Below are 18,790 nucleotides of genomic sequence, written 5' to 3'. Positions count from 1 at the left end.
CTGTCACAACCTCTGTGACCTTGGATGAATCACATAAACTCTTCAGGCCTCAGTTTCCTCATCTGTAAAGTGGGAGGGTTGTGGTGAATGACTTTCAAGGTCCTTTCCAGCTCCAAATCTATGCCCATAAGTCCACGTCAAATGGTGTTTGTGCTGAGGCTTCCTTCGTTTGGCTGAAATGAAGCAAGCACTTCCCTCCTCTCCCATCCCCTTTCCCCCACCCCCACACACTTTATGAGTTTAAACTTTAGTCTAACTAGGTCTAGTTTTGAAATATCTAAGGGGTTGGTGGCCTCCAGAGGAGGCTGCCAGGGAAGAACTAAAATGGTACCATCTGTCTGCCTGGCCTTTCCTGCTGTCATTTAGGGCAGAGCTAGAGCCTCCATGAAGTGGAGCTGCAACAGAAAATGTCTGGCTTGTAATTGGATGATGATTCCACTTTCATGAAGAATCAGTGCCTGATTGCTGCATTGGACAATTGGGCCCAGAGGAATTACTCGGTACTGTGCTCAGTTTTCCCCTACTTCTATAACAAGCCACTACCTGGCTGATTGTGACAGCCAGGGAGGAATTTAAAATGAAGGAGAGAGTGTTTCCCAAAAGCTCTAGCTTAAATTTTTTTTTTCCTAATTCTTCTTTGAATAAGTACAGCAGGGGTCTAAGGGGCCTTTAAAACTTTAACAAGCCCCTTTTGATATTTCTTTTCTGAGAACCAGACAAGGTTTTCTTCCCAACTAGCCTATTCCCTTTTAAGTAGATGAGGATTTCATTCTCTTTTCAGTAATTGGAAAACAATTCGAGTTCCATTTCAAGAAACTTGAATGGGACATTTTCTCTTTCGTGCAGTTTCCTATTTACTAGGTTGTGTGCTCACTCTATGATACCAAGGCTGTCACAGGAGGTGTTTCCATTCCCCAGTGTCTGCTTTCTGGCAGATGACACTGAAGTGGAAATACCCTACTGAATGAATCGAGGAGGCCGGTTGTGGGGCTTCCTTGTTGGAACCCTTTGCTTGAGAACTGCTGATGGAGCTTTAGAATTTCTCTGCTTTTAGCCCATGTTTACAGAGCATCTACTCTGCACCCAGCCTGGTGTCAGCCATTGTAGAGGATACAGAAGTTTACACGTGACCCTGTTTTCAAATCTAGTTGGGGAGAGAAAATCGACCTGAATGAAACAACATGAGAAGAATTAGTTGAAGCTTCTTTGTTGTGCTTTTTCTCTGAACTCCAGAAGTGCCTTTCTGATCCACTGATAACGCAAACCTCCATTCGATCCAGAGGACTCTCAAGCAACAGTTGGAGAGTTTGGTGAGCTCCTGTTCTGTGTCTAGCTCTGTGTTAGGGGCTGGAAAGGATACAGACATTTGCATGGGTCCCCATTTAAAAATTTAGCAGGGGAGACGAAATCGACGTGTACGAAACAATATGAGACACATTAGTTGGATCTCCAGCTAGACAAGAAGCAAGTCTTCATCTGATCCGCAGCAATGGAATAGGGTTCTTTTTCTTGGCATTGACTGAGAAAAGGTGCTTCGTTTACCACTTACTAGTACCATGGTGTCAGCATCTAGAATAAGAATTCTTAACTTGGGGTCTGTAAACTTGTTTTAAAAAAAGGTTCTTGGGGTCTGTAAAGTTGTTTTAAAAAAATTTTGATAACTATATTTCAATGTCATTGGCTTCCTTTTGATTTTATGTATTTTATGCATTTAAAAATTTCATTCTGAGCACAGTCCCTAGGCTTCATTAGATGGCCAGAGGGTACTCTGAGACAAAAAAAAAAGAAAAAGGTTAGGAATCCCTGCTCTAGGGGGCAGCTACGTGGTGCAGTGGGGGGCAGCTACGTGGTGTAGTGGGTAGAGTACCGGCCCTGGATTCAGGAGGACCTGAGTTCAAATCCGACCTCAGACATATAACACTTACTAGCTGTGTGACCCTGGGCAAGTCATTTAACCCCACTGCCTAAAAAAAAAAAAAGAATCCTTGCTCTAGAATATATGTTTCTTGAAGTGTACAGTCTCTATGTGTGCCATGCACATCTTCTGAGTGAACAGCTTCTTATAGCCTGCAGTAACCACATTTTTGTTCCCAGGAAATATGCATTGACTGTTTTCTCACTGTCCTTTCCCCACTCTTCTTTTTTTTCCTTTTTTGTCTCAGTGCTTCTTGCAAATTAAAAAAAAAAAAAGGTGACCTGGAAGCAAAGTTTGAAATATTCAAATCAGAATGAGACTATCAAAAGGGTAAAAAAAAAATTTTTTAAAAGTCATCTTTTTTTTTTTTTTGCAAAACTTTATATGCTAAGCCTTGAGACATTAATTATTCACTATGTGAAATCTGCTATAGAGTTTAGAAATGAGCAGCTTGGGCTAGTTAATGCTAATACTGCTTGCTTTTGTACTACCTGAACTGCTCATAAAAATGAACATTGGTTTGTTGGCCAAGAGCCTAAAGAAGTCGTGCTGTGGTAAGGAAAGAATGTTAATAAAAAGGGAAAATGCAGCCCACAGCTTTATTACTCTCATCCCATAGGTTGCTGGTGCTTATTGTCAGCAGATGTATTATTATTATCAATCTAACTAAAGTTAACTTTAGACATCATGAGGTCTGAAGTGAAGACTGATTAGAAAAGTCATGAGGGTGGAGAATGGAGTACCTCTGCCCTCCAAACCCTCAGCTCTTCTGACTGTGACGGAGTGCAGGTATTGAGGGAAAGTGTATTTGGTTCAGAGAAAGAGGAAGAGAAGCCAATAGGAGTAGAGAAAAACGGGGCTTGTTATGGACTGAGGAAAGAAGGCAGTTTCAATGTTAGGTCAGTAGGAGGACCATTCATCTCCACTCTTTTTTTTTTTTAAGGCAATTGGGGTTAACTGACTTGCCCAGGGTCACATAGCTAGTAAGCATCAAGTGTTTGGTCTGAGGTCGGATTTGAACTCAAGTCCTCCTGACTTCAGGGCCTGTGCTCTATCCAGTGTGCCACCTAGCTGCCCCAATCTCCACTCAATTTCAAACATGCAAGTTCATCAGTGGAGTGATTCAATTCTCCAACACAGATCACAGCCACGCCTTCCCCCTTCACCTCAATGAGTACTCTTCATGTGTTGCTGTGGCCCAAATAAATGACTGGTCTTTTCTTTGTCAATGACCTTCTCTGGATTTGGCTAGTCCTTGGACCAGTATAGCTATAGTTTGTACCTTACCTAACACTGAAACTATTCATAAAGTATGAAGGACAATGCCTGGCACACAGTAGGTGCTTAATAAATGCTTGTTTCCTTCCTTCCAGATGAAAAAGCATTTAGCAAATGCTTACTGATTGCTCGATTGGCAGAACCTGTCAGAGCTTTTGTTCCACTGCCTTATACTTCAAGAACTCAGGGTTTCCTCCATGACATGATTTAGCATCTGAGGAAGACTTTAGAAAAGTCTCCTTTACCCCTCCTTCCATTCTATGTTGGAAAAAAGGGCTGGTGACCATCTAACAGCAGCATCTCAGGTGCTATTCTCATTCTCTTCATTATATTTCCTTTCCCTGAATTAAAACAATTTGCACTGAAGTAGGCCCAGAGAATTGCTCCTTTCAGTCAGTGTGGGTAGGGTTAGTCTGGGATGAGTTGGCAACTAGTTCCCTAGGGCCTCAGCAAAGATACAGTCTGCTTCATTCTGCAAGAAGGCGGGTCCTACTGAGGAAGTGAAACCTTAGGAGATGTATTTGAATTTGTAGAGGTCTTAGACCTTTGCCATTGCAGGTCTGATGTCAAAGTCTGCATGCTGCATCACAAGCTGTTATTTTTCAGCCAGGCATGCACGGGCCTAGGTGTTTAACAAAGAAGCGGGTCAGCTAGGAAGCAAACAGATTTTAAAAAGTTAAGCACCCTATGTTAATTAACATCTAACCCCATATCATTGAGAAGTTATTCTATCCCTGTCAGTTGACCTAAAATTTCACAGGCATTTTATACTTCTGACATGTTCTCCTCCTGTGGAAATCAGTCACAGAACATCAATGTTGCAAGAGTGGTTAGGGTTCCCTTATTTCACTGTTTACTTGAAAAAGGATCCCCTTTACAACATTCCTGGCAAAAACTCACCCAGCCTTTGCTTGAGGACCTCAAGTGAGATGGAACTCCTGAGTTTTCGAAGTAGTTGGTCCCACTTTTTGGGTAGCTCCAATTGTTAGAAAGTCTTTTCTTTCATCAGGTCTAAATCTTCCCCTTTGCAGCTCCTACCCCATGGTCCTAGACCTGTTTTCTGGGGTCAAAAAGAATGAGTTCACTTCACCTGTCATGGAACAGCCTTTCAAGTACTTAGAATGACAGGTTCACAAACCTGGCTCTTGAAGGGACCTCAGCACTCTTTTGGTTTGATCTCTTCATTTGGCAGATGAGAGTCCTTGGGCCCAGGAAGCCTGAGTATCTTAAAGACAGTCGTCATTCTTTCCTATGTTCCTTTTTTTCCTAGTTAAATTTCAAATTATCTTCATATGACATGGACTGAAGCCCCTTTACCATACTGATCGTTTTCTTTCCATCCGTTGTTGGCTTATCCGGGTCTTTTCTAAAATACAGTACCCAAAAACTGAACATCATAACCCAGATGTATTCTGACAGGCAGAATATAGGAGGACTCTTGCATTCAAATTGCCAGATGCTGTGTTGCCCTTAATTCAGTCTAAGTCTGCATTAGCTTTCTTGTTCTGCATTAGACTGTTCACTTATGTTGAACTTTCCTTTGGTCATCTAGGACCCCAGGTGTCCTGCTGCTGAGCCAGGCTTCCCCTATCCTATACATGTGAAGCTGATCTTTTGAATCTATGGGACTTTTATATTTACCTCTATTAAATCTCATCCTCTTAGATTCAGCTCAATGTTCTTTTATTTAGTAACGATAATAGCTAGCATTTATACCACACTTTTAGATTTGCAGAGTGCTTTACAAATATTAACTCATTTGATCCTCTCAACACTAGGAGCTAGGTGCTGTTGTTATCTTCATTTTACAGATGAGGAAACTAAGGCAGATAGAGGTGAAGTGGTTTGCCCAGAGTCATAGAGGTAATAGGGGTGTGAGGCAAGATTAGAATTTAGTTCTTTTGGACTCAAGTCCAGTTTTCTATCCACTGCACCATCTACCTAGCTGCCTCAAATTTAAGATTTTTGTGAATCCTAAATCTATCAACTGAGGTGCTAGCTATTTCTCTCAGCTTTGTGTCATCTGAAAACCTGATAAGCTTGCCATCTAAGTCACTGATAAAAATGCAGCAGGGCCAAGAACAGAATCCTGGGATGCTCTAAGGGAAATCTCCTTCCAAGGGGATATGGGACCACTGATGATTAGTCAGTTATGAGCCAACCTAACTTCACTATTGTCTACTCTACATTTCTCCTTTCCCACAGTACTAACATAAGAAAATTTGTTAAATGCTTTGCTAAAATCTAGCTTACTAATATCTACCGTACTCTTCTCATCTACCAATTGAGTTATTCTGTCAAAAAAAGCAAGTACAGCTAGGCTGGCCTGCATCCATACCATGTGTGGAGTCAATATAGTATTCCCTTTGTGGTTAATGAAATAGACATTTGTCTTGAAATCAGTTGGTGATTCAACAAGCATTTATTAAGCGCTCCTAAGAGCCAGGCTCTGTGATAGGCACTGGGGATACAAAGCAAGGGAAAAATAAAGTTCCCACTCACACATTCTAAAGGGAGTAACAACACACAAATGATTAGACACGTATGAGATATACACATAGAAGGTAATCTGAGAGGGAATGCACTCACAGGGGAAGGGAGAGGAGCAAATAGATTGGGAAGGGTGTCCTGGAGAAGGTGGGATTTGAGATGAATCTTGAAGGAAGCCAGAGAGGCAGGGATTTTTTTGGGTTAATCTGGGGTTGGAGATGTCTGTGTGCCAGTTACCTGAGTAAGCTCCATGAGTAGTTGAATCCCCTAGGTAGAATTAAATTCCTCACCTTGACCTTACAAGTTTTTCTCTTTTTCTTTTTAACTGAAGGTGACATTTTGATTACAAGGTGTAGTAAGGCATTTGGTCAATCATTTCCACCAGGAGCCTGGAGCTTCAACTTCAGTGAACATTTATTAAGCACTTTTTGTATGCAGAACATTGTCCTAGGAGTGGGTTGGTGGGAAGGCCCACTATGATTAAATAAGGCCCAGCCCCAATACGGAGCCTCCAATCTACAACTGGAGTGCTAGATGACAGCTATCTTTTAGTATCTGGAGGACTTTCTCTGGAAGAAATACTGCATTTGCTTTGGCTGGCCCCAAGGGATAGAGATTGGAGCAAAGACTGACTTTAGTTTAATAAAAGAAACAACTTCCTAACATTTACAATTCAGAAAAACAGAATAGGTTGCTTTGGGAGGTAATGAGTTTCTGATCTTTGGGATGTATTTAAGCAAAGGCTGGATGTGAATTTGTCAAGTAAGTTGCAGAGGGGTTTTCTATTCAGAAACTGCTATTCCTTATTCAGTTTGGATGAGACAGCTGACCTCAGGTTCCTTTGAAATCTGAAATGCTATGACAGATGGCAAGTGCATAAAAGAGGTGTAAAACGGATGCTATGTGAGGTCTGTCTGATTGATGGAGGACCAAGAAAGGCTTCCAGGAAGATATTGCATTTGAGCCTGGCCTTAAAGGACCTGTAGAGTTACAACAGGTGCAGAATGTGGCAGGGGAGGCACTCTAGCCATAGGGAACAGCATTAGAAAAGGCATGAAAGAAGGAATCATAAGGTAAGACAAAGCTGAAAAGATAAGGTGATTCCAATTTGTCAGCGGCCTCAAATGCCAGGCTGAGTTTAAACCATATCCAAGAGCCAATAGTAAGCCAATGGGACTTCAGATCTGCGTAATAAAAGGGAGATTAATTTGGCAGTAATTAAAAGACAGCAGTAGAGGAGGAAGCAATGAAGGAGGAAGAGAATCAGCATTTAAATCACTTGCCAGGCACTGGGCTAAGAGCTTAGAAGATCAGGCAAGAGGCTGCAGCAATGGGTTAGGCCTGTGGCGCTAAGGGCAGTATGGTGGGAGTAAAATGGAGGGGCCAAATGGAAGAGAGATTCCAGAGGTAAAAACCATAGAACTTCTCATTGGCTGCGGGGGAGGAATCAAAGGTTAACATAGATGACTGCTATGTGGTGTCATGTGCATTAAGCATAGATTTTGAGCAGGAAGAAAGGAAGGGAGGGAGTGAGGAAAGAAGGAAAGAGGAAGGCGGAAAGAAGAAAGAGGGAAGGAAGGGAGGGAGGGAGGAGGAAAGAAGGAAGAGAGGGAGGGAGGGAGGGTTAGGAAGGAAGCATTTATTGGGCTATTTATTAAGAGCCTACTATGGGTCAGGGGGCAGCTAGGTGGCTCAGCGGATAGAGCACCGGCCCCGGAGTCTGGAAAACCTGAGTTCAAATGTGACCCCAGACACTTCCTAGCAGGGTGACCCTGTGCAAGTCACTTCACCCTGTTTGTCTCAGTTTCCTCATCTGTAAAATGAGCTGGAGAAGGAAGTGGCAAACCACATCTCTGCCAAGAAAACCAGAAATGGGGCCAAGAAGAGTCGGACACGACTGAACAATAACAAGCCAAGTGCTGGGCGCACAACAGAAGGCTCTCCGAGAAGCTCCAGCCGCTGCCCTCGGCCGGCTCACCGGCCCTGCGGGGCAGACAGCACGCACGCAGACAGGACGTTCTGGAGAGCCTTCGCTGAGGGAAGGCGCCAAGCCTAGGCACGCCCCCTCCTCGGTGCGCGCACGCTGCCTGCAGTGACTCCTCCCGTCCAGGAGAGGGCGCGGGCGGACACTTGGCCTGCGGCCGCCCCGGGGCGGGCCTCCTCTTGGCCGTTCCCCTTCCTTGTCTTTTCCCCTCAGGAGAAGTCGGGAAGGTGGTGGCGGCGGCGGCGGCGGCGGCGGCAGGGGCGGCGGCAGGGGCGGCAGCGGGGTCGGCGCTCGCTGCTGGCCGGCTTGTCGGGGTCTCCAGCGAGGCCGCGCGCGGAGTCTGCGGCGGGGCGGCCCTAGGGCCGGGGCCGGGGCCGCGCCGGACCGGGCCGAGCCGGGGTGCCCGAGCGCGGCGGCTGACGGGCGGGCGGTGCGCGGTGCGGGTCCGGGCGCAGCGCCGCCCGGCTCCCTCTCCTCCCTTCCCCTCCCTCCCTGCCCTCCCCGCCGCGGCCATGGCGGCCAGCGCGAAGCGGAAGCAGGAGGAGAAGCACCTGAAGATGCTGCGGGACATGACCGGCCTCGCGCACAACCGCAAGTGCTTCGACTGCGACCAGCGGGGCCCCACCTACGTGAACATGACCGTGGGCTCCTTCGTGTGTACCTCCTGCTCGGGCAGCCTGTGAGTGCGTGCGGGGGGCGCCGGGGCGGGGGGCCCTTTGTGTGCCCCGCCTGTCCGGATGCTGGGGCCCCTCCCGGAGGGAGGCACCTGCCGGGCCGCGGGGGCCCCTTGTTCGGGGGCCGGGGCAGGGAGCCCCGCCGAGGGGGAGGCGGGGGAGCCGCTGCGAGCCGGGGGCCTGGGGAGCTGTGCACTTGACCCTCATCTTCGGTCCCTGAAGACAGACCGCAGACACCCTCCCGTCGCGGCACCCCTAAAAGTTTCCGCGCCCCGGACAGCGGGGTTTCGGGGAGGCTTTTGGTGGCCGTTTGGTTGCATTTTGCTCGCGAGAAATACCTGGCTGTCCCTGCTGCAGTCGTTCATCTGATTTTCGGTTGGGAAATTGGCAGAAATTTTTAGGAAGGGTTATCTAAGCCCGGGATACATAGCTGGAAACCAGACTCCTTATGCCCATCAGTTACTTCGGAGCCAGAGCTGGTGAATGATTGCCTAAGGGGTGGTTGTTATTAAGCACTCTTAAAAAGCCTTGATTGTAAGATAAATATGGAGGCAAAGTATGCAATTCATGCATGAAATGACTAATTTAGGGAAGGCTTGGTTAGAAACGCAGGACGTGTCCAACATCTATTCCTGTGGTTCCCCCCTCCCCTTTTTGGTTTTTAATCAGCCAAACAATTAGGTGGGAAAAGTCCATAGTTTACCTATTAAACTTGAACAAAATTGGGGAGGTTTCATGATAGTTCTGGTCATATATTACAGAATTAAAGCAGAAGCAGAGAATTGTGGACTTGGTCCTTCCGTAGAAGGAATGGAAGGATCTTAGAGCTGAAATGGACCTCAGAGATTATCTGCTCTCCCCTCATTTTTGACAGATAAACTGAAAACCAGAGAGAGGTTGACTTACCTTGAGGTTACACAGCATTAAAATTAAAGTCATAGGATCACGACTTTTAAATTGATCTTAAATTTATTTGGCCCGTTTATTTTGTCTTTGAAGTAAATAATAAACTTAGAGTGTGTTTAAAATGATTGAATTTGCAGTATTTTATTTGCATATAAACCTTTTAAAAACATCCATAGGAGAAAAAAGATTCATCTGTTGTTTGGATCTCATTATAATGAATATAAAATAATATAAATCTTATTTTCAAACTTCTTCCCAGATTCCAGTTATTTTATGAAAATATTCAAATAAGGAGATTTCAGTACAATGAGAATATCGTTACCTCCTGGTGTTGTAACAGGATTTGACTTTTAATGGACTTGGGACTTCCGTTTAAGGTTGTCATTCTTAGGTACCTGTATGAAATATTGCAAAAAGGCAGTCCTTGAGGATAGTTTTGTTATTGAAAAGAAAGTGGAAATTTCAACATAATTTAAAATATTTAATATAGTTTTATTGACTACAGTAATAAATTGTGCAATTTGAGAATAATGGCTTTCTGGATTCTAATTCTTAGGATATCTTAGGATAACCATAACTAAGTCTTCCAGAATTGAAGAAAAGGGTTTTTTGTACAATATAACACTAACCTTTTAAGCAAACTGAGCAAATTAGTTCAATTTTGAATTTTCTTAGAACAGGCTGCTTATTTTAAAAATCACCAGATTATGATTAATTTTTTCCTCTCCTGTTCACTTTTGTCTTTTTTTTTTGCACGTGTCTTTTGTGTGTATGATTGTATGTGGAAAACTGAATTTATAAGGAATATAGATTTTGAACTGGAATCTGACTTCGAAGTCCAGCTTCTTCATTTTACAGATAAAGAAACTGAGGCTGAGAGCTGTTAAGTGACTTGCCTAGGGTAATGCATCTAATAAGTGTCTCAGGGAGGAATTAAACACGTTGAGATTCCATCTTTCTCTTAGCTAAGCTGTATGACCTTTGACAAGTAATTTAACCTCTGTTTGCCTCAGTTTCTTCTGTAAAATGAAAATAATAAAAGCATCCATCTCCTAGGTTGTTTTGAGGATAAAATGAGATAATATTTATAAAGCACTTTGCAAACTTTAAGTCATTATATAAATGCTATTAGACACCTAAAATAGGTTGAAGGAATGCCCCAGCCAACTAGAGAGGGAAGTTAATGTTTAGGTATGTTTTTTCGTCTAAAGCTCAAATAGAACTGGTATGCTGAATAAATGTATGAATTTTAAGCATCTGGTTTTTATGTTTATCTCACCATATTTATAAAAACTTAAAATATGCCATAGAAATTACTTTTTGTACTGAGAGATAGGTGCTACAAACTATAGTTAAAAATGTTAACTTTAATATCTCTTCTAAATTTTTTTTTATCAGGAGTATGGCACAATTTCTGCTAACGTAAGAGCACATGAACTAGTATGAACTAGGAACTTTCAGGGGAAATAAGCCTAATGTAACTTTTCAAACATAGTTTCTTTTGCCTGTAGGTGAACTTCTATAACCCAGTATTTAATCTGCTGCTTTAAAATGTAGTAGTGTTTGGTGTGGGAATTTTCAGTTGAAACTGTTTCAAAGACAGTGTATTACTCCTACCTTCCTCCTTTTTGCCTACTCATTTTCTACTGAGCAGAGCTAGAGAAAGTCATAAAATTGTGCTGACTGGGTCCACTACAGATTTGTGTTATCTAAGCTCAACTGGGTTCTCACTGATGCAGGGCAGTCCTTTATTCTTCTCAGATCAGTGCTGTATCCCACTTCCTAAGGTGGCTGTTCTAACACCTCTCTTCAAGTCTCCCATATTACCTCCTACACCACTTTTCAGGTTGATGACTTAGCCTCATACTGGACTTGACACGTACAAAAATAAAAGGTCCATTCTTAGTGAGCAAACCGTTCTTGCTATGGCCACTATCTCTACATATACCCCTTCCATCTTCTCTAAAAGACTGTCTTTACTATCATTCACAATTTCTCTCTTCGCAGATTAATCTTAAATAATTTTGAGTCTCTGTTTTGCTGGTTCCTTCTCTGTTGCCTATGAACATTTCCTATGGTTCCTCCATTCTTGAAAAACTCACTAGATCCTCCCATCCTTTCTAGTTACTGTCCTGTGTATCTCTCTTCCTCAGCTAAATTCGTTGACAAAGCTGTGTATACTGAATGCCTCCCATTTCTTTTGTTCTCTTCTAAGCCCTCTGCAGGCTGACTTCAGACCTCATCATTTTGCTGAAGCTACTTTCTCCAGAGTTATTGGTGATCCATTAATTGCCAAATCTAATGGTTTTTTCCCAATTCCAAATCTTCTTGACTTCTCTGCAGCATTTGACACTCTTGATCACCTCCTCCTGGATACTTTCTGCATTTTCCCATAGTTCTGTCCTGATTGTCCTGCTGCATGCTGGATTGCCCCTTTTGAGCCACCTTGTTGGATCTGACATGTACCCTTAGTCTCTGTCCTCAGCCTTCTTCTCTTTACCCATTGCACTATCATGCTTGGTGATCTCAACTCCTGTTTATGCTAATGATTCCTAGATGTTTGTATCTAACTCTAGTCTCTCCTGACCTTCCATCCTGCATTACCAACCAAATGTATGTTTTAAACTAGATGTCTCTTAGGTATTCCAAACTCAGCATGCCCAAAACTAGGATTCTTTTGTCATGATTATCAAGGATACCGCTATCCTTTCAGTCACCCAGGTTCACACAACCTCTGCTTTAACTCTTAGTCCTCACTCCCCCTCACAGTTATGAAAGTTTGTTGTTTCTGTCTTTACAACGTCTTCCACATCTTTCCTCTCCTCTCTATTCATACACCCACCACATTAGTGCAGTCCCTTTCCTCTAGTAATCTGTAATGACCTTCTGACTGGTCTTCCAGTTTCAAGCCTCTTCCCACTCAGTCTGTTTTCCACAGTTACCAAAGTGGTTTTCTTTTTTCTTTTTTTCTTTTTTATTAATTTATTTTGATTTATCAACAATCACTTCCATATGCTTTTGAGTTTAAAATTTTTCTCCAAAGTGGTTCTCTTAAATCACAAATGTCACCCCCTTACTCAGTAAACTCCAGTTACGCTCCCTAGGGTTAAATAGCATCCTTTGTTTGTCATATAAAGCTTTTTATAACCTAGCCCCTTCTTACCTTTCCAGTTTTCCTGCATCTTGTTCTTCACCACATTCATTATAGTCTAGCTGTACTGTCCTACTTCCTATTCCTCGCACATGACATGTCCTTTCCATTCTCCATATCTTTCACTGGATATCTCCAATGCTTGTAATGCACTCTGTTCTCATGTCTCCCTCTTAGAATCCCTGGTTCTTTTCAAGATTCAGCTCATGCTACCTTATGCAGGAAACCTTTCCTGGTTTTCTCTCTCCCTACCCACCCCAGCTGCTGTTGCTTTCTTCTGTAAGGTTCGTTCCATCTACTCTGGATTTTACAGGTATCCATTTAAATACATGTTTCCTCATTAGAGTGTAAGCTTCTTAGGGCAGAGACTTCTGGTTTTCTCTTTGTGTCCCCAGCAATTAGCACAGTGTCTAGCATGTGGTACTAAGTATTTGACATACCTTTGTCATTTGATTGAAGAATTTACTTATAGAAGCTAAACTGTTTGGGGGACTCTTGGAAAAAAATCAGTTTGGCAGGTAATAGAATAATCAATAATATTGATGATTTAAGTTGGTTTTAAGAGGGAAAGATTAAAATTTTATTTTTAGGCGTGAGTCATAGAGAGAGACAATTTGGTATAGTGGGTAGAGAGATCTGGCCTCAGAATACCTGGTTCAAGTCTCACTTTAAGTGACTTGCCCAGAGTTACAGCTAGTGTTATATGTCTGAGGCCGGATTTGAACTCAGGTCCTCCTGACTTCAGGGCCGGTGCGCTATCCACTGTGCCACCTAACTGCCCCCTCAAGTCTCACTTCTTGACCATAACTGTGTGACCTTAAGTCAGCCAACTTCAGTTCGTAGAGCACTGGGCCTGGAGTCAGAAAAATCTGAATTCAAATCTGGCCTAAAACACTTACCAACTATGTGAACCTAGGCAAGTCACTTAATCTCTGCCTCAGTTTCCTCATCTGTAAAATGAAGATAACATCACCTACCTCTCAGACTTACTATATTATTGCTTATTCCCTTCACCTCTCGGTGTTCTGGGCAATCTCTAAGTTGCAGACAAGATGCTATGCCTGCATTGATAGAAGGTGTTAGTTTCTTCATATGATTTTTTTTTTCTTTTTGGTGAGGCAATTAGAGTTAAGTGGCGTGCCCAGGGTCACACAGCTAGCTAGTAAGTGTAAAGTGTCTGAAAGCTGGATTTGAACTCAGGTCCTCCTGACTCCAAGGCTCTATTCACTGGGCCACCTAGCTGCCCCTTCTTCATACAATTGACAGAAAGATGGAGAGAATATAAGCTCTCACTGGGTTTATTATTTGCTTATTCAAAAAAAAAATCTGCTTTGATACAGCAGAATGTCACCCTGAAGCCCACTTTTTCCAGTATGCTGCCTTCCATGTATACATTAAAATTATTCCAGATTCCTTGAAAGTTATAACAGTGAAAATAACCTTATTCTGCAACTCTGATCATAGATTAAAGAGGAAACTTTGCCAAAATTGTTTTGCTACAGAAATGGAGATTGAGTGCTGAGTCCAAGGTGAAGGATTCTCTTTGGATAGTGAGGTCCTCCAAGTATTCTCTATACTGATGATCTTGTGCTGTTAAAGTAGATCTTGGAAAAGATCTGTAACCACTCAGAAGTAAAACTAAGTGGATGAGGAATGTCTGTTGTCCAGATTTGGATATGTCTAGTTAAATGGATGCCCTATAGTTTCTCTTTCTCTCTCTCTCTTTCTCTCTCCTTCTCCACCTCTCTCCCCTCTTTCTCACCCATCTTCACCCTCCTTCCTTCCCCCCATAGATAATGCAGATGTTTTACAAATTGGGCTCCGAATTAAGTAGGAGAAATTGAATTGCCTGTGGGAAACTGCTGAGCTCCATTAGTGACTCTACACTTTTCCCAGAAATAATTTTTTTTTAATTTTCTTTAAAAAAAATCACCTGCATTTTCCATTGTAGCTAAAGTTCTCTTTCAGAGACTATCCTTGTAACAAAAGAATAAAAAAGAAGGAAAAAAAAATTCTGCTACAGTAACCATTTCAGAAGTCTCACATTGTGTCAAATATTTCTCTTCCACTGTTACTAATCTCTGCAAAGAAGGGGAAGAAGAAGTGTCTTCTTTGGGCCTAACTTGGGCATTATAATTTTACAACAATCAGTTTTGATTGTTTTGTTCTCTCCATTTTGTGTATTGTTTTCCTGTTTCTGCTTACTTTTATTTTGCATTCCTTCTTCCTATTCATATTCATAATTTCTTACAGTAATGTTCCATTACATTCATGTTATATAACTCTTTAAGCTATTCCCCAGTTTGCCCATCTTTTTAATGCCAATATCCTACCAGTATTTTTGTATGGCTGTAAATCACGGAATTAAAAATACTTATCACATCAGAATTAATTAATTAAAAATAAATATCATTTGGAAGGCAGTGGAGGGGTGAAAACAAGCTAAAACATATTTAACAAATAAAGAGCTTAAAGAGGCTTTTTTTTGGTAAAGAATGGCCTCCAGGAGTGCCTGATGGAAAAAGGTGCTCTGGTCACTTAGCCAGAGCCTAGGGTAATTAAAAGTGGGGGAAAACCCCTTGCATACTGATTGGACCCCATGCTACATTTTTGGGCGAACATGACTGAAAGTCCCAGAAAGTTGGAAAATCTGGATGGATAATGATCATCATTGGAGGAAACAGCCATATCATTGTGATCAGAAACACCTGAATAAGTATATGTTGAGTTTAGCAGAAAGTTGGGATATTAAAGCGGTGAGCTAGAGTGAACCAGGTCATAGATTTTTAGGGTTGGAAAGGACTTGAGAGGTCATCTAGTTTCATCTCATTTCCCAGGTGAAGCAACAGATAAAGTCCAGTTTGTTTAGTCTTTTCAGCCCTGTCCAACTCTTTGTGACCCTGTTTTGAGGTTTTCTTGGTAAAGGTACTGAATGGTTTGCCATTTCCTTCTTCAGCTCATTTTACACTTGGGGAAACTGAGACAAACAGGGTTAAGTGACTTGCCCAGGGTCACACAGCTGGGAAGTGTCTGAGGCCAGATTTGAATCTTCAGGCCTGGGGCAGTATCCGCTGCATTGAGGTGGCAGATTTAATCTTCATACTCCAAACATTTTCAGAAGTCTGGTAAATTCCTGTTACAGTTTAGCACTTTAAAATAGAAAGTTTTGAACTATTTATTCATTCTATTACAAATCATTCTATTTTCTTAGGTTAATTTTCTATAAAGTAACAGGACTAAAGTTATTTCAATCCAATCAAATAGTAGGCAGTAAGGTATACTGGATTTAAAGATTTGCCTAAGAATGCTGAAGACCTGGGTTTAGGGATGGCAGGGATGGAGGTTGGGGAATTCTGTGTGTGACCACATGGGCAATTCACTCAACCTCTTAATGCCCTAGTTAGATGCGATAAGTAACATACGCATCCACTCACTCCAAATATATATGGTTACAAATTGAATAAAAATGAGTGAATCAATAAATATTTATTAATCACCTGCTTTGTATCAGGCATTAGGGATATTAAGTCAAATTAAATAAAACAATACCTGATCTCAAGGAGGCCAAGATCTAGTTGGGGAGACAGCTTGAAAAAGGCTATCTAGGCAAAATATATACAGGATGACTTGGAGATGTACAAACAAGATGTATACAGGATAAACTGAAGATAGTCAACAAAGCGAGGCCTGGTCATTAGGAGGAAGAAGAAAGATTTCTTGTAGAAGGAGGGATTTTAGCTGAGACTTGGAAGAAGCCAGGGGGTGGGGATGAAGAGAGAGAATTCCAAGCATGGGAGACAACCAGTGAAAATAGCTGGAGTTGGAGTGTTTTGACCTAGAAACAGCAAGACAGACAGTGTCACTAGATTACAGAGTGATGGTTTGTGTGTGGGAGGAATAAAATAGGAAGGGTCCAGATTATGAAGGGCTTGTAAAGCCCAGCAGAAGCTTTATATTTGATCCTGGAGGCAGTAGGGAGTTACTGGAGTTTGTTATGGTTAGACTTATTCTTAAGGAAGATCAATTTGGCAGCTGAGTGGATGATAGATTGGAGTGGGGAGAACCTTGAAGCAGACATATAATAACTCAAATATAATAAATATATAACAGTAATAACCCAGGCATGATGTATTGACAGCCTTTATTACAGTGGTGGCAGTGTCAGAGGAGAGAAGGAGGCATGTTCAAGGAATGTTAGGAAGGGAAATTGATAGGACTTGGCAACAGTTGAGATGTGGAAGGTGAGAGAAAGTGAAGAGTTGAGGACACACCTAGGTTGCCACCCTGGGGGACTGGGAGATGGGTATTAGGGATTCAAAGTCAAGCACTCCTTACCTTTAAGGAACTGATCGTTATTAGGTGTGATCATGAAAGGCCTTAGGTAGAAGATGATATAGGAACTAGGGATTCCAGGAGGTAGAGTGGAGGATAGCCATGTTACAAAGGTGTGGAGTTGTCTGTGAGGAACAGCAAGTAGACCAGTATGCCTAGATGTACAGAAGGACTAGAAAGGTAGGAAGGGCTCACTTTGTGAAGAAATATAGTTGTCGAACAGAAGAGCTTACATTTATTTACTCCTGGAGGTAAGAGGTCATTGGAGTTTTTTGAGTAGGGGGCTTTGATGGCTCTATGGAGCATGAATTGGAGTGGGGAGAGACTTGAGGCACCTAGACCAATAAGATGGCTCTGTAGTAGTTCAGGAAAGAGAGTGATTAGTCCCTGAGTTATAGTGGTGGATATGAGTGGAAAGGAGGGGCCGTATTCCAAGAGATGGAGGAGATAGAAGTTGAGTGAGACTGAAGAACTGAGGGTCACATTGATGTTACCTGAGCCTGGGTGACTAGGAGGATAGCCCTGAGTAGTAAGAGGGAAATTTGGAAGAGGAGTGGATTTCAGGAGAAAGAATTTGAAATGTCTTCCGAATGTCCAGTGTGAAATATGCAACAGACATTTGGTGAGGAGACTGCTCATCAGGGCAGACTAGGGCTGATGGACAGATTTTGGAGATGGTAATTGAACTCGAGGGAGCTGATAAGGTTCCCAAGAGGGGGTACAGAGAGAAAAGAGAAGAAGGCCCAGGACAGAACTGTGGGATGCTGCCACAGTCAGTATGGCATAGGTGATTAATCAGCAAATGATACTAAGGAGCAGTCAGGCATATAGGAAAACAGCTAGGAGGGAGCAATGTCAGGAAAATCCAGAGGGGAAAGAATATCTAGGAAGAGAGGGTGGTCAACATCAGATACAGAGATTAAAAGGTGTGAGGATGGAGAATTTTCTATTAGATTTGCTTAGTCACTTTGGAGAGACCTCATGTGTCATACTGAAATACCATTTAACAATTAGTTCAACAAATATCTTAAATTAATTTTTAGTTTTCAGTATTCACTTCCATAAGATTTTGAGTTGAACAAAATTTTTTTAAAAATTATTTTCAGATATCAAGCAATTTTTTTTTCTCACTTTCACCTCCCCCTAAAGAAAAACAAAACTCTTGTAACACATATGCATATTAACAGATACTTTTTGAAAAGTTGTATGTGTAAAGCACAGTGTCAGGGGCTGTGAAGGATACAAAGGTAACTAAAAATTTACTGAAAAGAGCTTTCCTCACAATAACTCTGTGAGGTCATTGGTGTAGGGAGCATTATGCAAATTTCACAGATGAAGAAACCAAGTTTCAAAGTCGTGAAGACATTTCATCTATGGTCACAAAGCTAGTAAGCATTAGAAATAAGATTAAAACCCAGGTTACCTTATGGATAGTGAACATCTAGATAAGTAAGCAGTGATCAAAGAGCTAGTATTATATCTTCAAGAAGAGGTTAAACTAAACTAACTTCATTTTTAAAAACAAGTTTACTTACTAGACTAAGAGACAGTATTGTTGTGGTTAGAGGACCCAAGTGCCGTGTAATCAGGAAGACCTTGGCTCAGATCCTACCTGTGTTTTATACTGGTTTAATGATGATGGGCAAGTCATTGAAACTTTCAGCCTCCCAGGAAACTTTCTAAACTATTTATATACAGATTGTACTTAAGTAGAAGGCATCCCCTATGTCCTCCCCTACCCCACCATGAAATCACAGGTCCAACCAAAAGTAGAATGTTATTTCAAAGTAAATGCAATTTATCTTGGATTTTAGCAAAATATTTTTTTTTGTTTTTGTTTTTTTGGCTAGGCAGTGGGGTTAAGTGACTTGCCCAGGGTCACACAGCTAGTGAGTGTTATGTGTCTGAGGCCAAATTTGAACTCAGGTCTTCCTGAATCCAGGGCCTGTGCTCTATCCGTTGTGCCACCTAGCTGCCCCTTTTAGAAAAATATTTTTTAAAAGTGTCTCATGCTGTTTTCTGGAAAAGATGAAGGGATATGGGCTTGATAATACAATTAG

The 18,790-nt window shown here is 42.0% G+C and overlaps 1 protein-coding gene across 7 annotated transcripts in view; it reads left to right on the top strand.

Moving 5' to 3' along the window:
- The first annotated feature begins 8,011 nt into the window (after nt 1-8,011).
- AGFG1 (ArfGAP with FG repeats 1) overlaps nt 8,012-18,790 on the top strand; it is a 104,996-nt gene continuing 94,217 nt past the window's right edge. For 6 of the 7 annotated variants that reach the window (XM_020970913.2, XM_020970912.2, XM_020970911.2 and 3 more), the window contains exon 1: nt 8,012-8,346. In XM_020970913.2, coding sequence (XP_020826572.1) covers nt 8,180-8,346 — 167 coding nt within the window. In that variant the 5' untranslated portion in view covers nt 8,012-8,179. The remainder of the gene's footprint in view (nt 8,347-18,790) is intronic. The other variant, XM_020970910.2, reaches the window with a different exon arrangement.

The sequence above is a fragment of the Phascolarctos cinereus genome, unplaced genomic scaffold, assembly GCF_003287225.1.
Source record: "Phascolarctos cinereus isolate Bilbo 61053 unplaced genomic scaffold, phaCin_HiC Scaffold_7;HRSCAF=346, whole genome shotgun sequence".
NCBI lineage: Eukaryota > Metazoa > Chordata > Mammalia > Diprotodontia > Phascolarctidae > Phascolarctos > Phascolarctos cinereus.
This window is presented reverse-complemented; position numbering and strand designations above follow the sequence as displayed.